This window comes from Labeo rohita, chromosome 19 (assembly GCF_022985175.1).
Source record: "Labeo rohita strain BAU-BD-2019 chromosome 19, IGBB_LRoh.1.0, whole genome shotgun sequence".
Taxonomy (NCBI): Eukaryota; Metazoa; Chordata; class Actinopteri; order Cypriniformes; family Cyprinidae; genus Labeo; species Labeo rohita.
Genome location: NC_066887.1, coordinates 12758735 through 12777845, shown reverse-complemented (window position 1 = coordinate 12777845; position 19111 = coordinate 12758735). Strand labels below are relative to the sequence as shown.

The following is a 19111-nucleotide window of genomic DNA, read 5'->3' as shown; positions in this document are numbered from 1 at the left end:
AGCCTTTTAATATCTTTATCCGTCTTTTAACCAGCTCCTCTGCTGTGATAAAACAGAGTGCCGTGGAGAGCTGAGAGCCTGTTGCACAGCTAATGGCAGGAGTGCTGAAGTGCTGTAAAGGCTGGGAGCACTTATGTGTCCTGTTCAGCCAGAGCAATAAAAGAGCTTTATGATCTGACATCACTGTTGGAATGTGTAGAGGTGCTTCCAGTGAAGCCAATCACCGAACTGCCCAACACACGACTCAGGGAACATTACCGGAGTCAAACAAAATTACACAAAAACAGACTTTTCAAAACCCACTAAATCTTCCAAGTGTTTTATCAGCGTCTACAGATTTTTCATAATGTTGGCTTCAAATAATGCTGTAAATTAAATGCATGATGACTAAATCTTCAAAGTATAATATCTGCTTCAAAAGATTCTCATTTTTATCTTCAAAATCTTCATATTTCAACAAAACATTTTTTATCTACTTCCACTGTCATTTATCACAAATATGCATGAAAAGAAAACAATTCTAGTAGCTTTAAAAGCATTACAGAAATTACATTTTTGAAATATATAATCTTTTTTTTTTTTACTAAGACACTAATATTTGTTCCGCAAGCATTCTGTGCATTTCTTTTTTTGCTTGGTGTTACAATGCCATTATATGTTCAGCATTTCTTCTGCATTTAATTTTAATTTTTTCCCGATTTTTCACAACAACAGTCGTGATCTTTTGAGATCACACCAGAGTTTAGTGTTACACCAGCCAGGTTCCCACCTGACTCTGCAATTCTGCATACAAATAACTACCTGACTGACTGATTGAATTTCAGAGAGCTTTTAAATCATAGACAGGCTTTGAAAGAGCTGTGTCTGAATAATTTAGCTTTGATTTTCCACCTGTGCTCATGAGTGTGTGTGCATGTTTTAAAAAAATGCAAAAGACGGCATGCTAACCGGCTTTCTTCCAGATTTCTTCAGGTACGTATCCAGACACTGGCCTGTGAAGGAGCTCCCTATGGATGTCTGGAAGAGAGAGAAGAAAGGACAGTTTATTTATAATAAACTCAATACTGGATACGAACAGTCAAAATACAATTGAATGCAAATCCATTCTTTTTTAAATCAGACAAATCAAGTTTATACACAAATACACTACCAGTCAAAAGTTTTTGAACAGTAAGCCTGCATTTATTTGATCCAAAATACAGCAAAAGCAGTAATATTGTGAAATATTATTAGTATTTAAAATAAACATTTTCTATTTGAATATTTTTAAAAATCTTCATTGTCAAATGATCCTTCAGAAATCATTCTAATATGCTGATTTGCTATTTAAGAAACATTTTTTATTATTAACAATATTTAAAACAGTATATTTTGATGAAAAGAAAGATCCAAAGATCAGCATTTATCTGAAATAAAAAGCTTCTGTAACATTATACACTATATCATTTAAAGGCTTGAAGTTGGTATAATTTTTTTTGGAAAAAAAATTCTAGAAATTCAGTGTTATTTAGCAAGGATGCTTTAAATTAATCAAAAGTAATGAAAAAGACATTTATAATGTTACAAATGACTTCTATTTCAGATAAATGCTGTTCTTCTGAATGTTCTATTTATCAAAGAAAACTGAATAAAATTCTACTCAGCTGTTTTTTTTAACATAATAATAAACTATGTTTTTGGGCAGCAAATCAGAATATTAGAATGATTTCCTAAAGATCATGTGACTGGAGTAATGATGCTAAAAAATTAAGCTTTAAAATCACAGGAATAAATTGATTGAAATAGTAAAATATTTCAAAATTTGACTGTTTTTGCTGTACTTTGGACCAAATAAATGCAGGCTTGGTGAGCAGAAGAGACTTCTTTAAAAACATGAAAAATCTTACTGTCCAAAAACTTTTGACTGGTAGTGTATATGCACAAAATAGAACATGAGGCTTTTCAGTTGATGTAGACACTCTCTTGTGCTGAATATGTGTTACCTAAAGCATTACTTTCTTGGCTGGCGGGGCTCTGCTGTCTGGACTGACTGCTGCTGGAGCTGCTGGTCTTTTTAAGATCTTCAGCATCACTGTAACGACGGATCCAGTAGTTGAGCTCCTCCCGGTCGGCCTCCTGGCACCTCCGCAACACTGTCAATGAGCGACGTGTCTTCTCCACCATATCCATAATGCAGTTCAGGAGCTGCGGGGGAGACACAGGCAGAGTGTTACCAACACAACATCTGCTTTAAATAGAAATGACCAATTTAGATATAAAAACATGATGTTAAAGGCTGGCATTGAACGATGACTCACACCTCTATATGTTTACAGTCGCTAAAGTGCGAATGCCAACCACTGACAAAAAGTTAATGCTTTGAGGTTGCTCTTTTTAAGCTTGGGAGACCAGTTAAATAGCAACTGATGTTTCTCCTAAAACTAAAGATAAAAACTGTTAACAAAGAGATGTTTGCATCCATATTAAAATCTTTGTGATGTCTTGGAACAAAAATCTGATAAACAGTAGACTTAAAGCTAAAATCTGCTGTCTAGAAGAACAATAAATAAAAAAACACATGCAAACACAGAAACGTACCAGCAAACACACTTCTTGTGATATTCTCTCTCTCTCTCACACACATACACTTTGGATAGTAATAAAAAATGTTATTACTTTTCTTACATGGTCAAGGTGCTTCCACTCTTCTGCCCATTCTCTGTCTGTGAGTCTGTGATCTATGACTTCCTCCTGGCGCGTGCTGCCGTGCATCCCTGACACAGAACGAGAGAAAGAGAGAGAGCGAGTGTTAAACGTGTTACTATTTGGGCCTCGGTTTTCCATTTCTCTTGCTTGCCCTCAGCGGCATGTCGTGCCCGTCTGTTTCACAGCCATAGCTCACCCACTTCTTGACATCCTCCATCGCTCACACACTCTTCATTCCTCACATGCTCTCATCCCTCACTCCGTTCTCCCGAGCAGCCTGCGGGCACGCTCTCTCTCGCTCTCTCCACGCCGCACCAGAGCTGCCAGGCTTATGCATATCTCGTGCATATATCACTGGCTAACGCGCTTGAGTATTTTTAGCACATTTAAACCCGATATGGAGAGTTGGTTTTATGTAAACCTCAAATCATTTTTAAAGGAGTTTATGTTCCTGATCCAACGAAGTCTTGTTTGGTTTAACTTCTAAGAGTCTGAGTGGCATGCGGTGGACTTTTGAGGACCTTCATTCATCTTCAGAACACAAATTAAGATATTTTAGATGAAATCCAAGAGCTTTCTGACCCTGCATAGACAGCAACGCAACTGATATGTTCAAGGCCCAGACAGGTAGTAAGGACATTGTTAAAATAGTCCATGTGACAGTGGTTCAACTCTAATTTTATGAAGCTACACAAATATATTTTGTGCGCAAAGAAAACAAAAACAACTTTATTCAACAATTTCCATCACCTTGGATGTCAGATTTCATCAAAAGTCTTTTAATTTGTGTTCCAAAGATGAACGAAGGTCTTACAGGTTTGGAACGACTTGAGGGTGAGTAATTAATGACTAATTAATGAATCATCCCTTTAAAGTTTTACAGTCAAAAGTTTTTGAACAGTAAGATTTTTAATGTTTTTAAAGAAGTCTCTTCTGCTCACCAAGCCTGCATTTATTTGACCAAAGCACAGCAAAAATAGTACAATTTTGAAATATTTTTGCTATTTAAAATAACTGTTTTCTGTTTGAATTTGTAATTTATCCCTGTGATTTCAAAGCTGAATTCTTAGCATCATTACTTCAGTCACATGATCCTTCAGAAATCATTCTAATATTCTGATTTGCTGCTCAAAAAACATGTATTATTATTATTATGTTGAAAACAGCTGAGTAGAATTTTTTCAGGTTTATTTGATGAAGTTTAAAAGAACAGTATTTATCTGAAATCTTTTGTAACATTAAAAATGTCTTTATCATCATTTTTGATCAATTTAAAGCATCCTAGCTAAATAAAAGTATTAATTTCTAGAATTTCTTTCCCCCAAAAAATAAATAAAAAATTATACTGACTCCAAGCTTTTGAATGGTATACTGTATAATGTTACAAAAGCTTTCAAATAAATTTTCAAATAAATGCTGATCTTTGGATCATTCATCAAAGAATCCTGAAAAACTCAGTTGTACTCAATTGTTTTAAATATTGATATTAATAATAATAAAAAAATGTTTCTTGAATATGAAAATGATTTCTGAAGGATCGTGTGGCACAGAAGACTGTAGTAATGATGCTAAAAATCACTTTTAAAATCACAGGAATAAATTACATTTTAAAATATAATCAAATAGAATATTATTTGAAATAGTAAAAATATTTCAAAATTTTACTGTTTTTGTTGTATTTTGGATCAAATAAATGCAGACTTGGTGAGCAGAAGAGACTTTCAAAAACATTCAAAATCTTACTGTTCAAAAACTTTTGACTGGAAATGTATATATATTTTATATTTGTTTTTGTTATTATCAGTACTTTTAATTATTATTAATATAATTTACATTTTATTACTACTTAAAATTATTTATTTACTTAAGTACCTTTTCCTTTAAGAAACTTTTATGTGACTTTCTCTATTTCTGGGCTCTATTAAAGACTATGAACTGAATTTGAGCCTTGTTTTATTTGAAACTTGTTTTTACCCTCAAAATTTATAAGGGTCTTGCATCAAAATGGAATATGCTACTCACAAAGTTTGAGGACTGGAGGCATTGGTGACCGCAGCCGTAGAGAAAGCGGCTTATATTGCACGTCTCAGACTCTAACAATCTTTCATAGCGCAGTAACGCTCTTATTAATGACTGTCCCCAGATGCTGCTGTAATCTGCCCTCTCTTACCCAGAGGCCGAGGGCGGTCGCGGAGCTCGCGGTGGTTGGGGTGACGGTAAGAATCTCTGTAGTGGTGTGCGATGGCCATGTCGTCCAGACGGTAGTGCTGTGGAGGAGGTGGGGTGGGATGTGGCAGGCCGTTGGGCTGGTAGGAGAGCCCGTTCGAGGGGCTGAAGCGCTGGCCAGGGCTGATAGTGCAGGGCCTCTTGTTGGGGTGCTCGGGATGGAGCGGCTCCCGCTCAAAGCCGTTCTCTTTGGTTCTGGAAAGAAATACAAGAATCCATAAGCGTGATAGAACGATAGATAGATAGATAAATAGATAAATAGACAGACAGATAGATAGATAGATACATAGATAAAACTGGTTGTCTTTCCAGGCATGTCAGGGTGAGTGTAGACACACTAGTCCTTCATTTTTGCGTTTTACCACTCCAACAAGACAGAAACTGTCTGACACTGAGATGTCTTCTGAGGACAGCATGTTCATTGATGTAATGTACTTTCCTCCGCGGTGGGTCGAGGGAGAATGTGAAACTGCTCCTGAGGCAGTAAGAGTCTGTCATCTAATGTGCTAAGTAGAAAAGCAGCTTCTATGCCTCCATCGAGCACTTTGTTGTCAGTAAAAGGAGGTCTTGACAGAGCACACGAGGACCGTAAGAGATGTGCACTTACAGGACTCACTCAGCGCACCTAAACCCTGGGGCTTTCACATTGCTCTGCCCTTCACTTTCATGTGTCACGGGTCCAGGTGTTCGCAGATGCTGGTACTCGTGTGAGTCGCCGCGTGTGTGTGTTGTGAGGCGCTTGTCCCTCGGTTACCTCTGAAAGAGACTGAACTTCCTAATGAGCTGCTTTTATGAGCTGCTAATGCGCATCCATCAACGTCCATATGCTCCTCAAAGCCACCTCTCTCCTCCACCCACACCTCCAAAACACAGCTGCTTTTATTTTACCCTAGTCTCATACATTTTAATACCAATTCTAATTCAATCTGTTCTTCATGAACTTGTCTCTCTGATTCAGGCATAGTATGTGATTTTCATGTGCTCATCTTGCTTTATTCTGTCCATAAAACATGTCTTTTTTGACCTCTTAATTTATGTACTTTGCAATTTATTTATTTTATTACACAGGTTGAGAATTGAGAATATTAGCAAAATTCATTTTTATACCTAATTTTATTTTTGTTATATTATTTTGTAAAATATTGCGTCCTTGTCTTTAATTCAAATGTATTTAAAATTGTGTACTGTGTTTTCATGTAGCATTTGCTAAATACAATTACAAACTAATTCTAATTACAGTAGAAAATATTAAATAAAATAATTAATTAAAATATAAATAGTTACATAAATATACACTACCAGTTAAAAGTTTTTGAACAGTAAGATTTTTAATGTTTTTTAAAGAAGTCTCTTCTGCTCACCAAGCCTGCATTTATTTGATCCAAAATACAGCAAAAACAGTAATATTTAATGTTTAATTTTAACTAACAGTGCTTTCTATTTGAATATATTTTAAAATGTAATTTATTCCTGTGATCAAAGCTAAATTTTTAGCATCATTACTCCAGTCTTTGGTGCCACATGATCCTTTAGAAATCATTTTAATATGCTGATTTGCTGTTCAAGAAACATTTATTATTATTATTATTATTATTATCATCATCATCAATATTTAAAACTGCTGAGAACATTTTTTCATAATTCTTTGATGAAAAGAAATATCCAAAGATCAGCATTTATCTGTAATAAAAAGCTTTTTGGGAAAGAAATTCTAGAAATTAATACTTAATTAATTAATACTTTTTTTTAGCAAGGATGCTTTAAACTGATCATAAAGACATTTATAATGTTATAAAAGATTTCTGTTTTAGATAAATGCTGTTCCTCTGAACTTCCTATTCATCAAAGAAACCTGGAAAAATTGTACTTAGCTGTTTTCAACATAATAATAATAATAATACATGTTTTTTGAGCAGCAAATCAGAACATTAGAACGATTTCTGAAGGATCATGTGACTGGAGTAATGATGCTAAAAATTCAGCTTTGAAATCACAGAAATAAATTACATTTTGAAATATATTCAAATAGAAAAAAGTTATTTTAAATAGAAAAATGATTTCAAAATGTTACTGTTTTGGCTGTACAATCAAATAAATGCATTAAAAATCTGGTAGTGTATATAAAAACATAAATATAACTATATACAATATAAAGAAATTATAGGAAATAAAGGATGCATTAAATTAATCAAATAAGATAGCAAATGCATTTATAATGTTACAAAATGCTCCTATTTTAAATAAAGCCTGTTCTTTCGACTTTTCTGTTTATCAGTGAATCACATTTCCACAAAAATATTAAGCAACACAACTGTTTTCAACATTGATAGTAATAATGACTTGTTTTTAATTAAAATATTTCACACAGTATTACTGTTTAATTGTAATGTTGATCAAACAAATGCAGCCTTGTTGAGTATAAGAGACTTCTTATAAGAGTATAAGAGACAAAAACATTAAATAAAAATCTTACAGAGGCCAAACTTTTTTACTGTGTACAAGTATAGATCTCATTGAAGTCTTTGTGTGTTAGTATTTTAAAATCTCAGGTAGCGTCTTAAATTATCTTCGTTTACAAGACTGTAGTGATCACTGAAAGCTGTGAACTGAATCTGAACCTCATTTTAAATTCACTTTTTTTTTAGGTTTTCGAATATATAGGGGTTGTGCAGCACAATGGAATATTTTATTCAAATAAGTCTCGGCACACATTTCTCTTCTAAATGAGGAGAGTCGTACTAAGAATGCATTGTGGGGTGCGCTCCTCGCCGTAGCCGTAGTTTCCCGATTCCTTTGATATTAATCAGACTGAAGTGACCGTACATTGTGCTCCGTGATTAAAGACAGCATTGCTCCCTTTCAAATTCCAATATTGCTTTCTCTCTCTCTCTCTCGCACCTTCTCGTTCTGAGCGAGGAGAGTCGAGTCGAGCTGAGCCGAGCTAAGCAGAAACAGAAGCGCTTAGCCAGCCGTATCTGAGCTGAGTCTCATCTGTATGTGTTATCAGCCATGTCCCCAGGCTCACCTAGCCATACATTAGAGCATACGCAAAAAAATGCAGGTATTACATTAAAAAAAGAGAGAGAGATAGAAAGAGAAAAATAGAGAGCTGTATATTCTTCTCTAATAACCATGGGGACCTGAGCTGATATGTATTCATCCAAGACAGCATATTAAAAATTAGATTTCCTCACTGAAAAGAGAAAATAATTCTGAGCTTCTAGGAGTGAACTGATATATAAGCTGTTATATCTTTTCTCTCAGGCCACAACAGCGTAGCCTTGCTCTAGTTTTACAGTGAAGCATCTCAAAAGGAAGCCTCCAAAGAATCTACCTGCATTCTCCAGATGTGTCTGGTTCTTCCTGGTTCTGCTCCATTAAAGGATGAGAATCCAAATGATGCATGACAATATAGACACTCATAACCTCCTGCAACATTTCTACAGCCCTCCAGCTGTTTTACAAACATGTATTTCCAGTCTATAGTTGGATGTGGGTGCCTAAAATCTACTAGATAAAAATGAATGCTCAATTAAGCACTTATCGATAACTCCCCCAAAAAATGAATTACTGTGAGCTCTTCTTTCATTATCCGGGCACAAGGCTGGTGTGATTAGTTTGTTGTAAATTCCTGACTTTTTGTAAGGAAAACATCTTAAACTAAATGTTATATTTGTGACCCTGGACCACAACACCAGTCATAAGGGTACATTTTTTTAAAAAATTGATTGACGTATGGTTTGTTAGAATAGGACAATATTTGGCTGAGATACAACATTTTGAAAATCTGGAATTTAAGGGTGCAAAAAAATCAAAATATTGAGAAAACTGCCTTTAAAGTTGTCCAAATGAAGTTCTTAGCAATGCATATTACTAATCAAAAATAAATTTTTGATACATTTACGGTAGGAAATTAACAAAATATCTTCATGGAACATGATCTTTACTTAATACCCTAATATTTTTTGGCTTAAAAGAAAAATCGATAATTTTGACCCATACAAGGTTTTGTGGTCCAGGGTCACATATTGTATTTTCAGAAAGTTTTGGAATATTTGTCCTTTCCCCAAATTTGTTACTATCAAGACACAGTAATAAAAATGTTATTAGAAGGGATATATTAACGTATTAAGATTTCACATATATTACATATACATTCTTACATATACATTGTAAATATAAATATAAATATAACTAAATTTGTTAGATTTTTTTGTATTTTGAATCCTTTTTTTTTTTTTTTTTGACAAAACATCCCATGTTGATACATCCCTTGATATATTTACAGTAGGAAGTGTACAAAATATCTTCATGGAACATGATCTTTACTTAATATCCTAATGATTTTTGGCATAAAAGAAAGATTGATAATTTTGACCCATACAATGTATTTTTGGCTATTGCTACAAACATACCCGTGCTACTTATGACTGGTTTTGTGGTCCAGGGTCACATTTTTTTGTGATAATGATGTTAGTTTACAGTTCGGCTCACCTGTCAGGCGTTCTTCTCTTGCCGTTCTCGTTGACGTCCATCAAGAGTTCAGACGAGTCGACGGGTGACGTGGTGCTCGTGTCCAGCAGGAGTTGCTCGTGTTGGGCGAGATACTGAGCCGGGTTCTGCTTGGCCAGCCGTGCACAGTGCACCAGCTCCCTCTGCAGTAGCGGCAGGTTGGCCTGTAGAGGGAGATAGCGGTCAGGATGTGCCGAGAAGATAGCACTATGAAGCTGTCCACAGCCAGAGGCTCTAAACACCGTTTTTTGTTTACTCATTATTATCATTACAGGTACATTCTTCCAAAATAAAGACACTCTCGCGCCGTTTCGAGCAGCACTCTATTGTGACCTGAAACATGCATTAGTGCCCTGGGCCCTTGATATGAGCAATCATGGTCAACATAGAAAGTGACATCTTCAAAGCAGATGGTTTGGGAGAGGGGGGGCAATGTTCGCTTTCTTTCTGTCTCATTTCCTCTGCATCTCCGTCATGATTACTAGCTGGCTTGGCTTTCTCCGAAAGCACTTGGAGGCCTCGCCACTTCAAAGACACACTGAGGAGCATTTTCACGGCAGATGAAAGGTTTTTGTGAATCCCCATCCAGCAACAGTCGGACTATTGCAGCATCTAAACAGCACAAGGTGTTAGTTGGAGGATGATGTCTATTTTCTCTCTTTCTGTGCTTTCTTCATCTGTGTTTTCTTTCTTTTCTTTCTCTATGGCCTGTGACTCTGATCTAAGACTATAATCAAACATCTTTTCAGCTCTGGAATATTCTTCAGCGCGCTCCCACTGTGTGCCTTTTCAGTGATGTAATGGCTAAAATTAGGAGCGGTGCGTTGATTGAATATTGAACGAAGCACAATGAAAGCTTGGCTTTTAAAAAATAGTGTGGCCAAAATGTTGCCGCTGGTCATGATGCAGATTAAATGGCAGAATATAAAGAAGTAAATAAATATAAGTTATTCTGATTAATTTTAATGATGTTAATGATGGGGGTTGTTTATAAAGGACCGCCTGGTCGCCAGCTGTATGAGGTAATGGTCTGTTAGTAGTTTATGATGAAAATTACCAGAGGCCAGTGAAATTGCTTTGACCCTCAATGACCTCAGATTTTCATTAAATGGAGGTCCTCATAGTTAGTGACAGTTCACATACAACATGTACACGGTAAAAATTATTTTCTTAATCAGTATTTTTGTCTTGCTTCCCAGTATGTCTAAACAGTCTTGTATCAAGAAACATTTACTTGAGAAGGAAAACGACATGATATAACGACATAACTAAGAGCTAAGTTTTGTTATTACTCCAATGGCAGATGTATTTCTTGTTTAAAGAATTAGTTCACTTCCAGAATTTAACTTTCCCGATAATTTACTCATCCTCATGTCATCCAAGATGTTCATGTCTTTCTGTCCTCAGTCGAAAAGACATTGTTTTGGAGGAAAACATTCCAGGATTTTTCTCCATATAGTGGACTTTAGTGGTGGCCAATGGTTTAACGGTCCAAACTGCAGTTTCAGTGCGGCTTCAAGGGGTTCTACACGATCCCAGCCAAGGAATAAGGGTCTTATCCAGCAAAATGATTTGTCATTTTCTAAAAAAAAATACACATTTATATACTTTTCAACCACAAATGCTCATCTTGCAGTAGTTCTGCAATGACTTACGAATTACGCAATCACTTTGCAAAGGTCACGCGCATTTAGTTCTTCGTCTGTGTACTTCGGTTCAAAAACGTAGCGTAGCCTCCTCCAACTTTAAAATCATTTGACATCAACGTTTTATCATTTTGGTCAAATACATTTGACTTTCTCTGCATGTTCGCTTTGTAAAAACTGGTCACGCATGACCTTTCCAATGCGTGAAGTCGAGCTAGTGCAAGACGAGCATTTGTGGTTAAAAAAATATTTACATTTATATTTTTTTTTTTTAGAAAATGACTGATTGTTTCGCTAGATAAGACCCTTATTCCTCAGCTGAAATTGTGTAGCGCCCTTTGAAGCTGCATTGAAACTGCAATTTGGATCTTTAACACGTTGATCCCCATTGAAGTCCACTATATGGAGAAAAACCTGGAATATTTTCCTCAAAAAACTTCATTTCTTTTCGACCGAAGAAATAAAGACATGAACATCTTGAATGACATGGGGGGGTGAGTAAATTATCAGGAAATTAGAATTCTGGAAGTGAACTACTGCTTTAAACTTACTTTTCATACATTTTATAGAAAACAATTCATCTTGTTTTAAGAATGTTAAACAAGACAAAATACTAAGGAAGAAAGTAATTCTTGCAGTGTTTTTCAAGATAATGAATTAAAGTAAAAATTAAAACAGTCTAATTTGGGATGTTATTGTTTATAATTATTGATTGCAATGATTCTACATTTTCTTTGATTATGTCTGAGTGTGTTCTCCAGCTCCTGTGTGGTCCATTAGCACACAGCTAGCTGGAAACCAGCATATCAAACACAAGCCGCAAAGCAGTTTGCCACGTATATGTAATCCTCACTTCCTCTGCACCGCTAGCATGTGGTGAAGCGCCGTCTATGTCACGCTGAGTACGTCTCTGAGCAATGAGGCACAGAGCCGCAGAGGAACACATGTGCTTACAGGCTTTATGGAGCCTGCTGAACGAAGCAGCAGCTAAATATTACAAATTTATCAGACGAGGAATCCATTTAGAGAAATCATAAACAAAAGCCATCAGCACGAAGGCCGTCAGCTGGCGTCGAATTTGGATTACATCATTAGCGTGATGCACGCTGCCCTTCCTGTAAACATTTCCCCGCAAAACCCAACTCTGACGGGAGGGTCGCTAGACAACATTAGCCTAATGAAAAAACGCTGCTAATGCACATTGTTGCAGCTGCGCTTCTGCACACTTATAAAAGCCCCTGTTCCCACAGCCATATGGTATTTGTCATTAAAGGCTCCTTTGAGGAAAACCACTAAAATTAGACGAGAGGGAGAGAGGGAGCGCGCGAGAGAAAAAAAAACACAAGTTGCATCTTTGATACCACCCCTCCTGACTGGATGATACAGTAACCATATGGCGTGGAGCTGCGCGAGAGCGAGCGAGTCAGGGAAGTGTCCCTGTATGCTTCTCTGCATCCGTCAGCGACCGGCGCAACCTCTAATGGGACCAATTTCTGTACGACAGAGTCCAAAGAGTGGACAAGATGAAATACCTTCGAATGGCGCAAGACCGCATCAAACGGACGGACCCCTTTCCATCATCATCTAATGGAGTAAACAACACAGATTTGATCCATCTCCACTGGTCGCTTATTTCATTATTATGGAAAGGGAGACGGAAGAAAGCAAAGCGTGAGAGAAGGATGGGAAACGGGGAGGCGGGGTGAAGGTTAGACAAAGAGGGACGGGAACAAGTAGGTTGGAGCGCCGTACGTAATAGCTGTCACTTACAAGCAGATGAAAACGAATGGCTAACGATTGAGGGTGGATGGATACAGCAGTCACCATATGCTCATGAGAATTTAATCTCTATCAAGCGCTGATGTCTATTTGCTACATATGTCATAAATTAACAAATTATACATTTGCTCTGAAGGCTACAATCTTTTTAATCTCAAACATGATGCGAAAGTATGGCATGTGTAACTCAAATACTTCCCTTGGTCGAAAGAATAATACGCAGAGTGTTTATTTGAATGGTTCGTGTTAAGTGCTCCAACATAAACAGGCCCAGACACACATTTAACTGTAATGAAATAAGGGCCGCACTGACAAATGGGCGACAGAGAGGGCAAAGGTTGATATTCTCCCAGACAACAGATCGTCTTACTTTGGTAATGGTTTCAGATGTGCCCTGCCCTCCGAAAATCGGCGTGTGAGAAAAGCCAAACGAACAAGGGTGTTCGTGAATAAACAGAGACAGTGTGTAGTGAGACAGCCCACTATGCTGATTAATGTAGGTTCACATCATCAGAAATTAAAAAAACAGGTCCCAGTGATCAAGAAACCTGATGCCTCTTTGCTCACGAGGAAACCATGTATCCATTTAGGCCATTTAAAAGCAAAAGATGAAAAAAAATGGAAAGCTGGGAGAAATATGTACATCTGTGCCTCAGTTGTTTAAATGTTTTCCAGATTGCTTGTGCAATACCTTCAGAAAGGGGATGACAAAAGGTCGGAGCGGGAAGTTAGTCGCTTCTTGCAGTTTGGAGTGGAATTCCTCAATGGTTAGAGTGGAGTTCTGCAGGGAGAGAGGAAAAAAGACGGTTCACGCATGAATACATGTGGAAAGCATTATGTGATAATATTACTTATTGGAGGCAAAACTATATCCTGCTGAAGATTGAATGATTTGAAGACTGTAATGGGAGGCATATGGATGGCTGTGGTGAAAGGCCTCGTAAGGGGAAGTTTGATCTAGAGGCTTTTACATGTGCATGTGCCGACCGCATCGTCATTGCATCAACAGACACATGCAAACAAAACTACAGATGCAGAATCACACTGCGCAGCATAATAGCATAACAAGATATGCAGCTTTAAAAAAAACAGGTCTTATTCCGTGCCGAACTGACATATATCTCGCCCCTGTTAAACTCGGCAGTGTAAAAAAAAGAGGAATGACTAATTTCAATCTTTCCTGCTCTCTGCTCTATCATCTTTTAACAGACTGATAGGACTGATAGGACACTATTTTCAATTTTCTACATGTTATTTCCAAGAGAGCTAGCGGAAGGAAAGATGGGAAAGAGAGCGGGGAGTCGTACGTTTGAGAAAAATACACAGCCGTTTTTTTTCTCCCCTCATTTCCCAGACCTGAATTTTGTTACATTAGGCTTACATCTGTTCGGCCAGATTGCAGCGGCCTGTTTTGACAGCCAGAAAGCCTCCTGAGCTTTTCTCCAGCATCGGCGGCGCTAATTAAGTGTGTCACTCTTTTCAATAAGGCAGAGTGGGGAGCGAATTAAAAGAGCCACGGAAGCCAAAGGGACACAAGGAAGCCTCTGCGTGTAGACACAGCAAAAAATAAACAAATGCCCGCTGAAAAAAAGAGCTTTCCTTTGGAATGGCTAATTAAAGCAGCCCTCCTCTAGTACAGGCTGCTATTTCGCCATTGTTTATTCCATAACTACATATTAACGAAAATAAAGCTGTGGTACAGCTTATGGTGCACATCTTGTCAAGAGGATTTTTTTTTCAGTTATACTTAGCTACAGATGCTTCTATTCAATTACTGTCGCTGGACAAGTCTTTGATGAAAGTCAAACAAGATTTGGTGGCCAAACCTTTTTGGTGGCACGAAAGCAAAACAAATCAATTTCTACTGTCTGTAAACTTTTCAGGAGACACAATAATCACTAGTATCCTAGTAGAGAAGATTTTCTTAGACTTTGAGTCAGAATATACACGTTACGGGACGTTAGGAAGTCCTTCCTTTTTCCCATTGAAGTCGTTACATGCATTGGTTGTTGATTGGATTTTAAGATTTCAGAGACAGGGGGTTAAGCTGTTTAAATGATTGAAGAAATCCTGCATATGTCACCAGAAAGAAGCCTGTCATAATACACGAAGTTCAAATTTTGCAGTTTTGCATTTGTTATTGTTTGTTTAGTACTGACCTGGGTAAGGTATTTCACATACAATGTCACATATAGTCCACAAGAGAAAATAATAGTTGAATTTATAAAAATGACCCCGTTCAAAAGTTCACATCCCTTTGATTTGTGTTCCTGCCCTGAACAGTTGAACTGCCTGCTGTTCTTCAGAAAAATCTTTCAGGTCCCACAAATTCCTTGGTTTTCCAGCATGTTTGTGTATTTAAACCCTTTCCAACAATAACTGTATGATTTTGAGATCCATCTTTTCACACTGAGGACAACTGAGGGACTCATATGCAACTATTACAGAAGGTTCAAAAGCTCACTGATGCTCCATGTGTACATTTTTACTTATTTTGCCTAAATATCACATTTTTAAATTTAGTGCTGCCCTTCAGAGGCTACAGGGTAGTTACATGTTTCCCAGAAGAAAAAATTAGGTAAATTTACCCTGATCTCCAAATTCTAAAAGTTTTCACCCCTGGCTCTTAATGCATGTTTTTTTTCTTCTGGAGCAACAGTGAGTGTTTGAAACTTCTGTAACAGTTGCATATGAGTCTCTCAGTTGTCCTCAGTGTGAAAAGATGGATCTCAAAATCATACAGTCATTGTTGGAAAGGGTTCAAATTCTCAAAAATGCTGGAAAACCCAAGAATTTGTGGGACCTGAAGAATTTTTTCTGAAGAACAGCAGGCAGTTTAACTGTTCAGGACAAACAAATTCATGAACAACTATCACTAAACAAAAAAAACAAAAAAAAAGGCTGTGGATCATTCAGGTAACGACACAGTATTAAGAATCAAGGGCGTGTAAACTTTTGAGCAGGGTCATTTTTATAAATTCAACTATTATTTTCCCTTGTGGACTATATGTAAACATCTTTTATGTAAAATATCTTATTCAGGCCAGTACTAAATAAACAATGACATGCATTTTGTATGATCCCTCTTATTTTGGTAAAATAAGTAACATTTTGCAGATTCTAAAAGGGGGGTGTAAACTTTTGACCTCAACTGTATCAAAAGTAACAAAACACAGCGTTTTTTGCTATTTAGTGCATGGAAGGCGCATGGGATATACAATGATATATTTAAATGGGAAATCATTTTTTTACCCAGGCCTACAATAGATGTTTTTAGCCAGTAAGTGCCAAACAGTTTGTGACTGCAGACTTACCACAAGCCCCAACACCAGGGTACGCACTCGTTCTCCTATCTCAGGTGAGATGTCATTGCCAAACTGCTGTAGTGTTGTAAGGAAGCGTTTGAGCTTGCTGAGCTGTCTTGCACCACAGGCCGGTGGCAGCTGCTGATTGGCGAGCGAGGACGAAGATGATGATGAAGGCCCATTGCTGAAGCCATTGGGTGGAGATGGAGCTCCATTCAGTGCAGTGGGGGAGTGACTGGTGCCATTTGTTACTGGAAAACAGAAACTTAATTATTTCTTCATGCCACAAAGAGAGCTTTGGCATTATAACCCAAGCATATTGAATGATCTAAACCTAAAAGATTCATATTAAAAACTGCCAGGAACATTGCTTAAAAAGAAGCTGCAAGTACTCCTTTGTCAAAAATGACATTGGCGTATGAAAGCCTGTGACTGACGGTGCTTGAATGAGGCACTTGTGACAGCGAAACATTTGTTTTGAATCAGCCACGGCAGCTTTGAGAAGGAAGCCGTGCGTTCTTGCTTCCATACATCAGACATATTAAGTCCAGAGGAGGAGAATACATGTGGTCGAGTGCCCCCCGTGCCACGATGAGAAACATACGCGGCGGAGGGATGCAGCTTGGAATCAACGTCTCTCTAATGAGATTAGGCTGCGTGATAGCCTCGTTTGCCTGGCCTCCCTCCAACAGAACAGAAACGAGATACTTGAGCTGCATCTGGTAACAATTACATGGAGGGGAAATCAAAGCGCTTGCTTTGTTAAACCTTCAGAATGTATAATTAGAGTCTGCCTTTAAAAAGGCTCCGGATTGCTTCAGACCCGGCTTGCTTTTTGTCTCTTTTTTCATAAGCGCTAATTGCAGAGTCCAACTGATCTGTTTTTAGGGATGTAACATCAGAGAGAGGAATGTGTTACTGCTGTTGACAGCACACCACCGCTCAATTACACTGACATGGTGCTGGGAGGCTGTGGCACGGACGGCTTTGATAGTGAGCCGCTCCAGCGCTCCCCTGAGCTGGCATGTGTGATGCTCTTTGTGGCATCAGCCAGCGGGCAGACGCAAAAATCTGCAGGTCAGAAGACAAGGGGAAATCATGTCGACTGTAATGAGGGAAGTGCAGAACTACATATTCTTTCAAATTGACAAAGGTGATAGATTTTCTGAATGACTAGTCAACAAGTTAGCCTTTCAATTTCAATTGGAACACATCACATCCAGTTTAATTCACATACAATCTAGCTGTTAAAATTAAAATACAAGTATTGTACAAGCTAAAATTGGATCCGAAAATCTGATATAGGCCTACATATACGATCAGACCTCCATGCAGCTTTTGTACTATTTATTGGATGCAAACACAACTGATTTAATATTTGAAGCATATTTCCTTTAAACTAACTAGTTAACAATACACAAACTGTCACAAACTGTAAAAAGCTGGAAGATGGATTGGAATTGCAAATTTTGCCATGAAAGACCAAATTTTCTGCACAATACAAATGTGCAGCACAGTTTTTAAATGAAACTATGAATCTTTATAAACTCCCTTTCTATGAACCAAATGTTACAGTCTTTCTTTTTTTCTGTCTTAATGATTCTGTTTTTACATTTTAATAGACTGTTTTAATGGTTAAATTACATTTTATTCATCACCTCTAATTAACTGAAATGATGAACATACAACATAAACAGCATTTTATTAAAAGTTTTACAAAAATTACATTTCTAAGACCCCATGAAATATGTTTTTTCCTTCATAAATTTAGTTGTATTTTTTTATTTTACCAAATTCTGTTTTCCATTAATTTTCTGGATTCCATTTTAATGGTTTAATTTAAAAATAATTAATTAATAATTTAATTAAGTTTCTTTCTTCTTATTTTTCAGAAATACTGTATTTACTGTACTTGTGTATTTACATTTTTCTGCTAAATCAATTCTGGTAAAAAAAAATTCTGACAAATATTCCTTTAAAAATAATGATTTCATCATTATTATAATAATTATAATTATAAAAATTATAATAATTTCATCATTATTAGTAGTACTACCATTACATTAAATGTAATTTCTGTCTCAGTTTCCTCAAGTTACTTCAAGTGACCTTCAAGTTTCTGTTTGTATATGCTATGACGAATATTTTTTTCTTAAAAGAAATGGTAAAATGCTGCTAATGAAGTGACTCTCAGAGCATTTCTATTGACTATGTTCATGTGTTCATGTACTCGTAAATTGAGGCGGCTGAGGCTGAAAACATTGTGAGCGTCACACACACTTCAGTATGTGTGTAGTAAACAAAACATTTATAGACACAGAACATGCAAGATTCATATTTAAATGGTATTTCTGCGGCTTAATATTTACAGACACTAGTCCATATCACCTTTTGATTTAAGTGTACCTATTTTTTATGTAACCATCCAAAATTTGTCCAATTTCGTGACAATCCGCATTATACAGTACATTAAGTTTTTATGACCGGATTCTGCAATTCCATTCGTGTTTTCTGCATCGTGGAAATCATAGGCCCCTACAATCTGTACTGCAATGATCTGGACAGACTGACTTGGTTACAACAGTTCAGATGCTAAACTATTCAAAAAAAGAATAAAAACACAACTGGACTCATTTTAAAAAGCTATAAGAAAAAAAAGCTAAAAGAGTATTTTAAACTTTTTTGTCATTCAAATGCATTGTTCTTCTGTTGAGGTGTCTAGGCAGAGTACAGTGTGTGCTAGTACTCACATGCAGTGGGGGTGAAGGAGCTGGTCCTGGGAGCTCCCTGTGTGGTGGGGGGAGGAGGCATGGTGGGCGGAGTTAACCTGGACTGTGTTTTCACATCAGCAGGTGAGTCGGGCATGGTGGAGCGCTTCTCAGTGCGATCTACGGGAGAAAAAGTGGAACAGTTCTTGTGAGACCTCAGTGATATCCCAACAGCTGCCTCTCCACAGCA

The 19111-nt window shown here is 37.1% G+C and overlaps 1 protein-coding gene across 4 annotated transcripts in view; it reads right to left on the bottom strand.

Annotated features, from left to right (window-relative positions):
* The window catches only part of runx1t1 (RUNX1 partner transcriptional co-repressor 1), a 65293-nt gene that overhangs the window by 7502 nt on the left and 38680 nt on the right, over positions 1 to 19111 (bottom strand). For 3 of the 4 annotated variants that reach the window (XM_051136716.1, XM_051136717.1, XM_051136719.1), the window contains exons 2-9: positions 18904 to 19041; positions 16163 to 16404; positions 13540 to 13629; positions 9406 to 9587; positions 4856 to 5106; positions 2656 to 2753; positions 1983 to 2184; positions 949 to 1017 (exon numbers count right to left, since the gene is read on the bottom strand). In XM_051136716.1, the coding sequence (XP_050992673.1) occupies positions 949 to 1017; positions 1983 to 2184; positions 2656 to 2753; positions 4856 to 5106; positions 9406 to 9587; positions 13540 to 13629; positions 16163 to 16404; positions 18904 to 19041 (1272 nt within the window). The remainder of the gene's footprint in view (positions 1 to 948; positions 1018 to 1982; positions 2185 to 2655; positions 2754 to 4855; positions 5107 to 9405; positions 9588 to 13539; positions 13630 to 16162; positions 16405 to 18903; positions 19042 to 19111) is intronic. The other variant, XM_051136718.1, reaches the window with a different exon arrangement.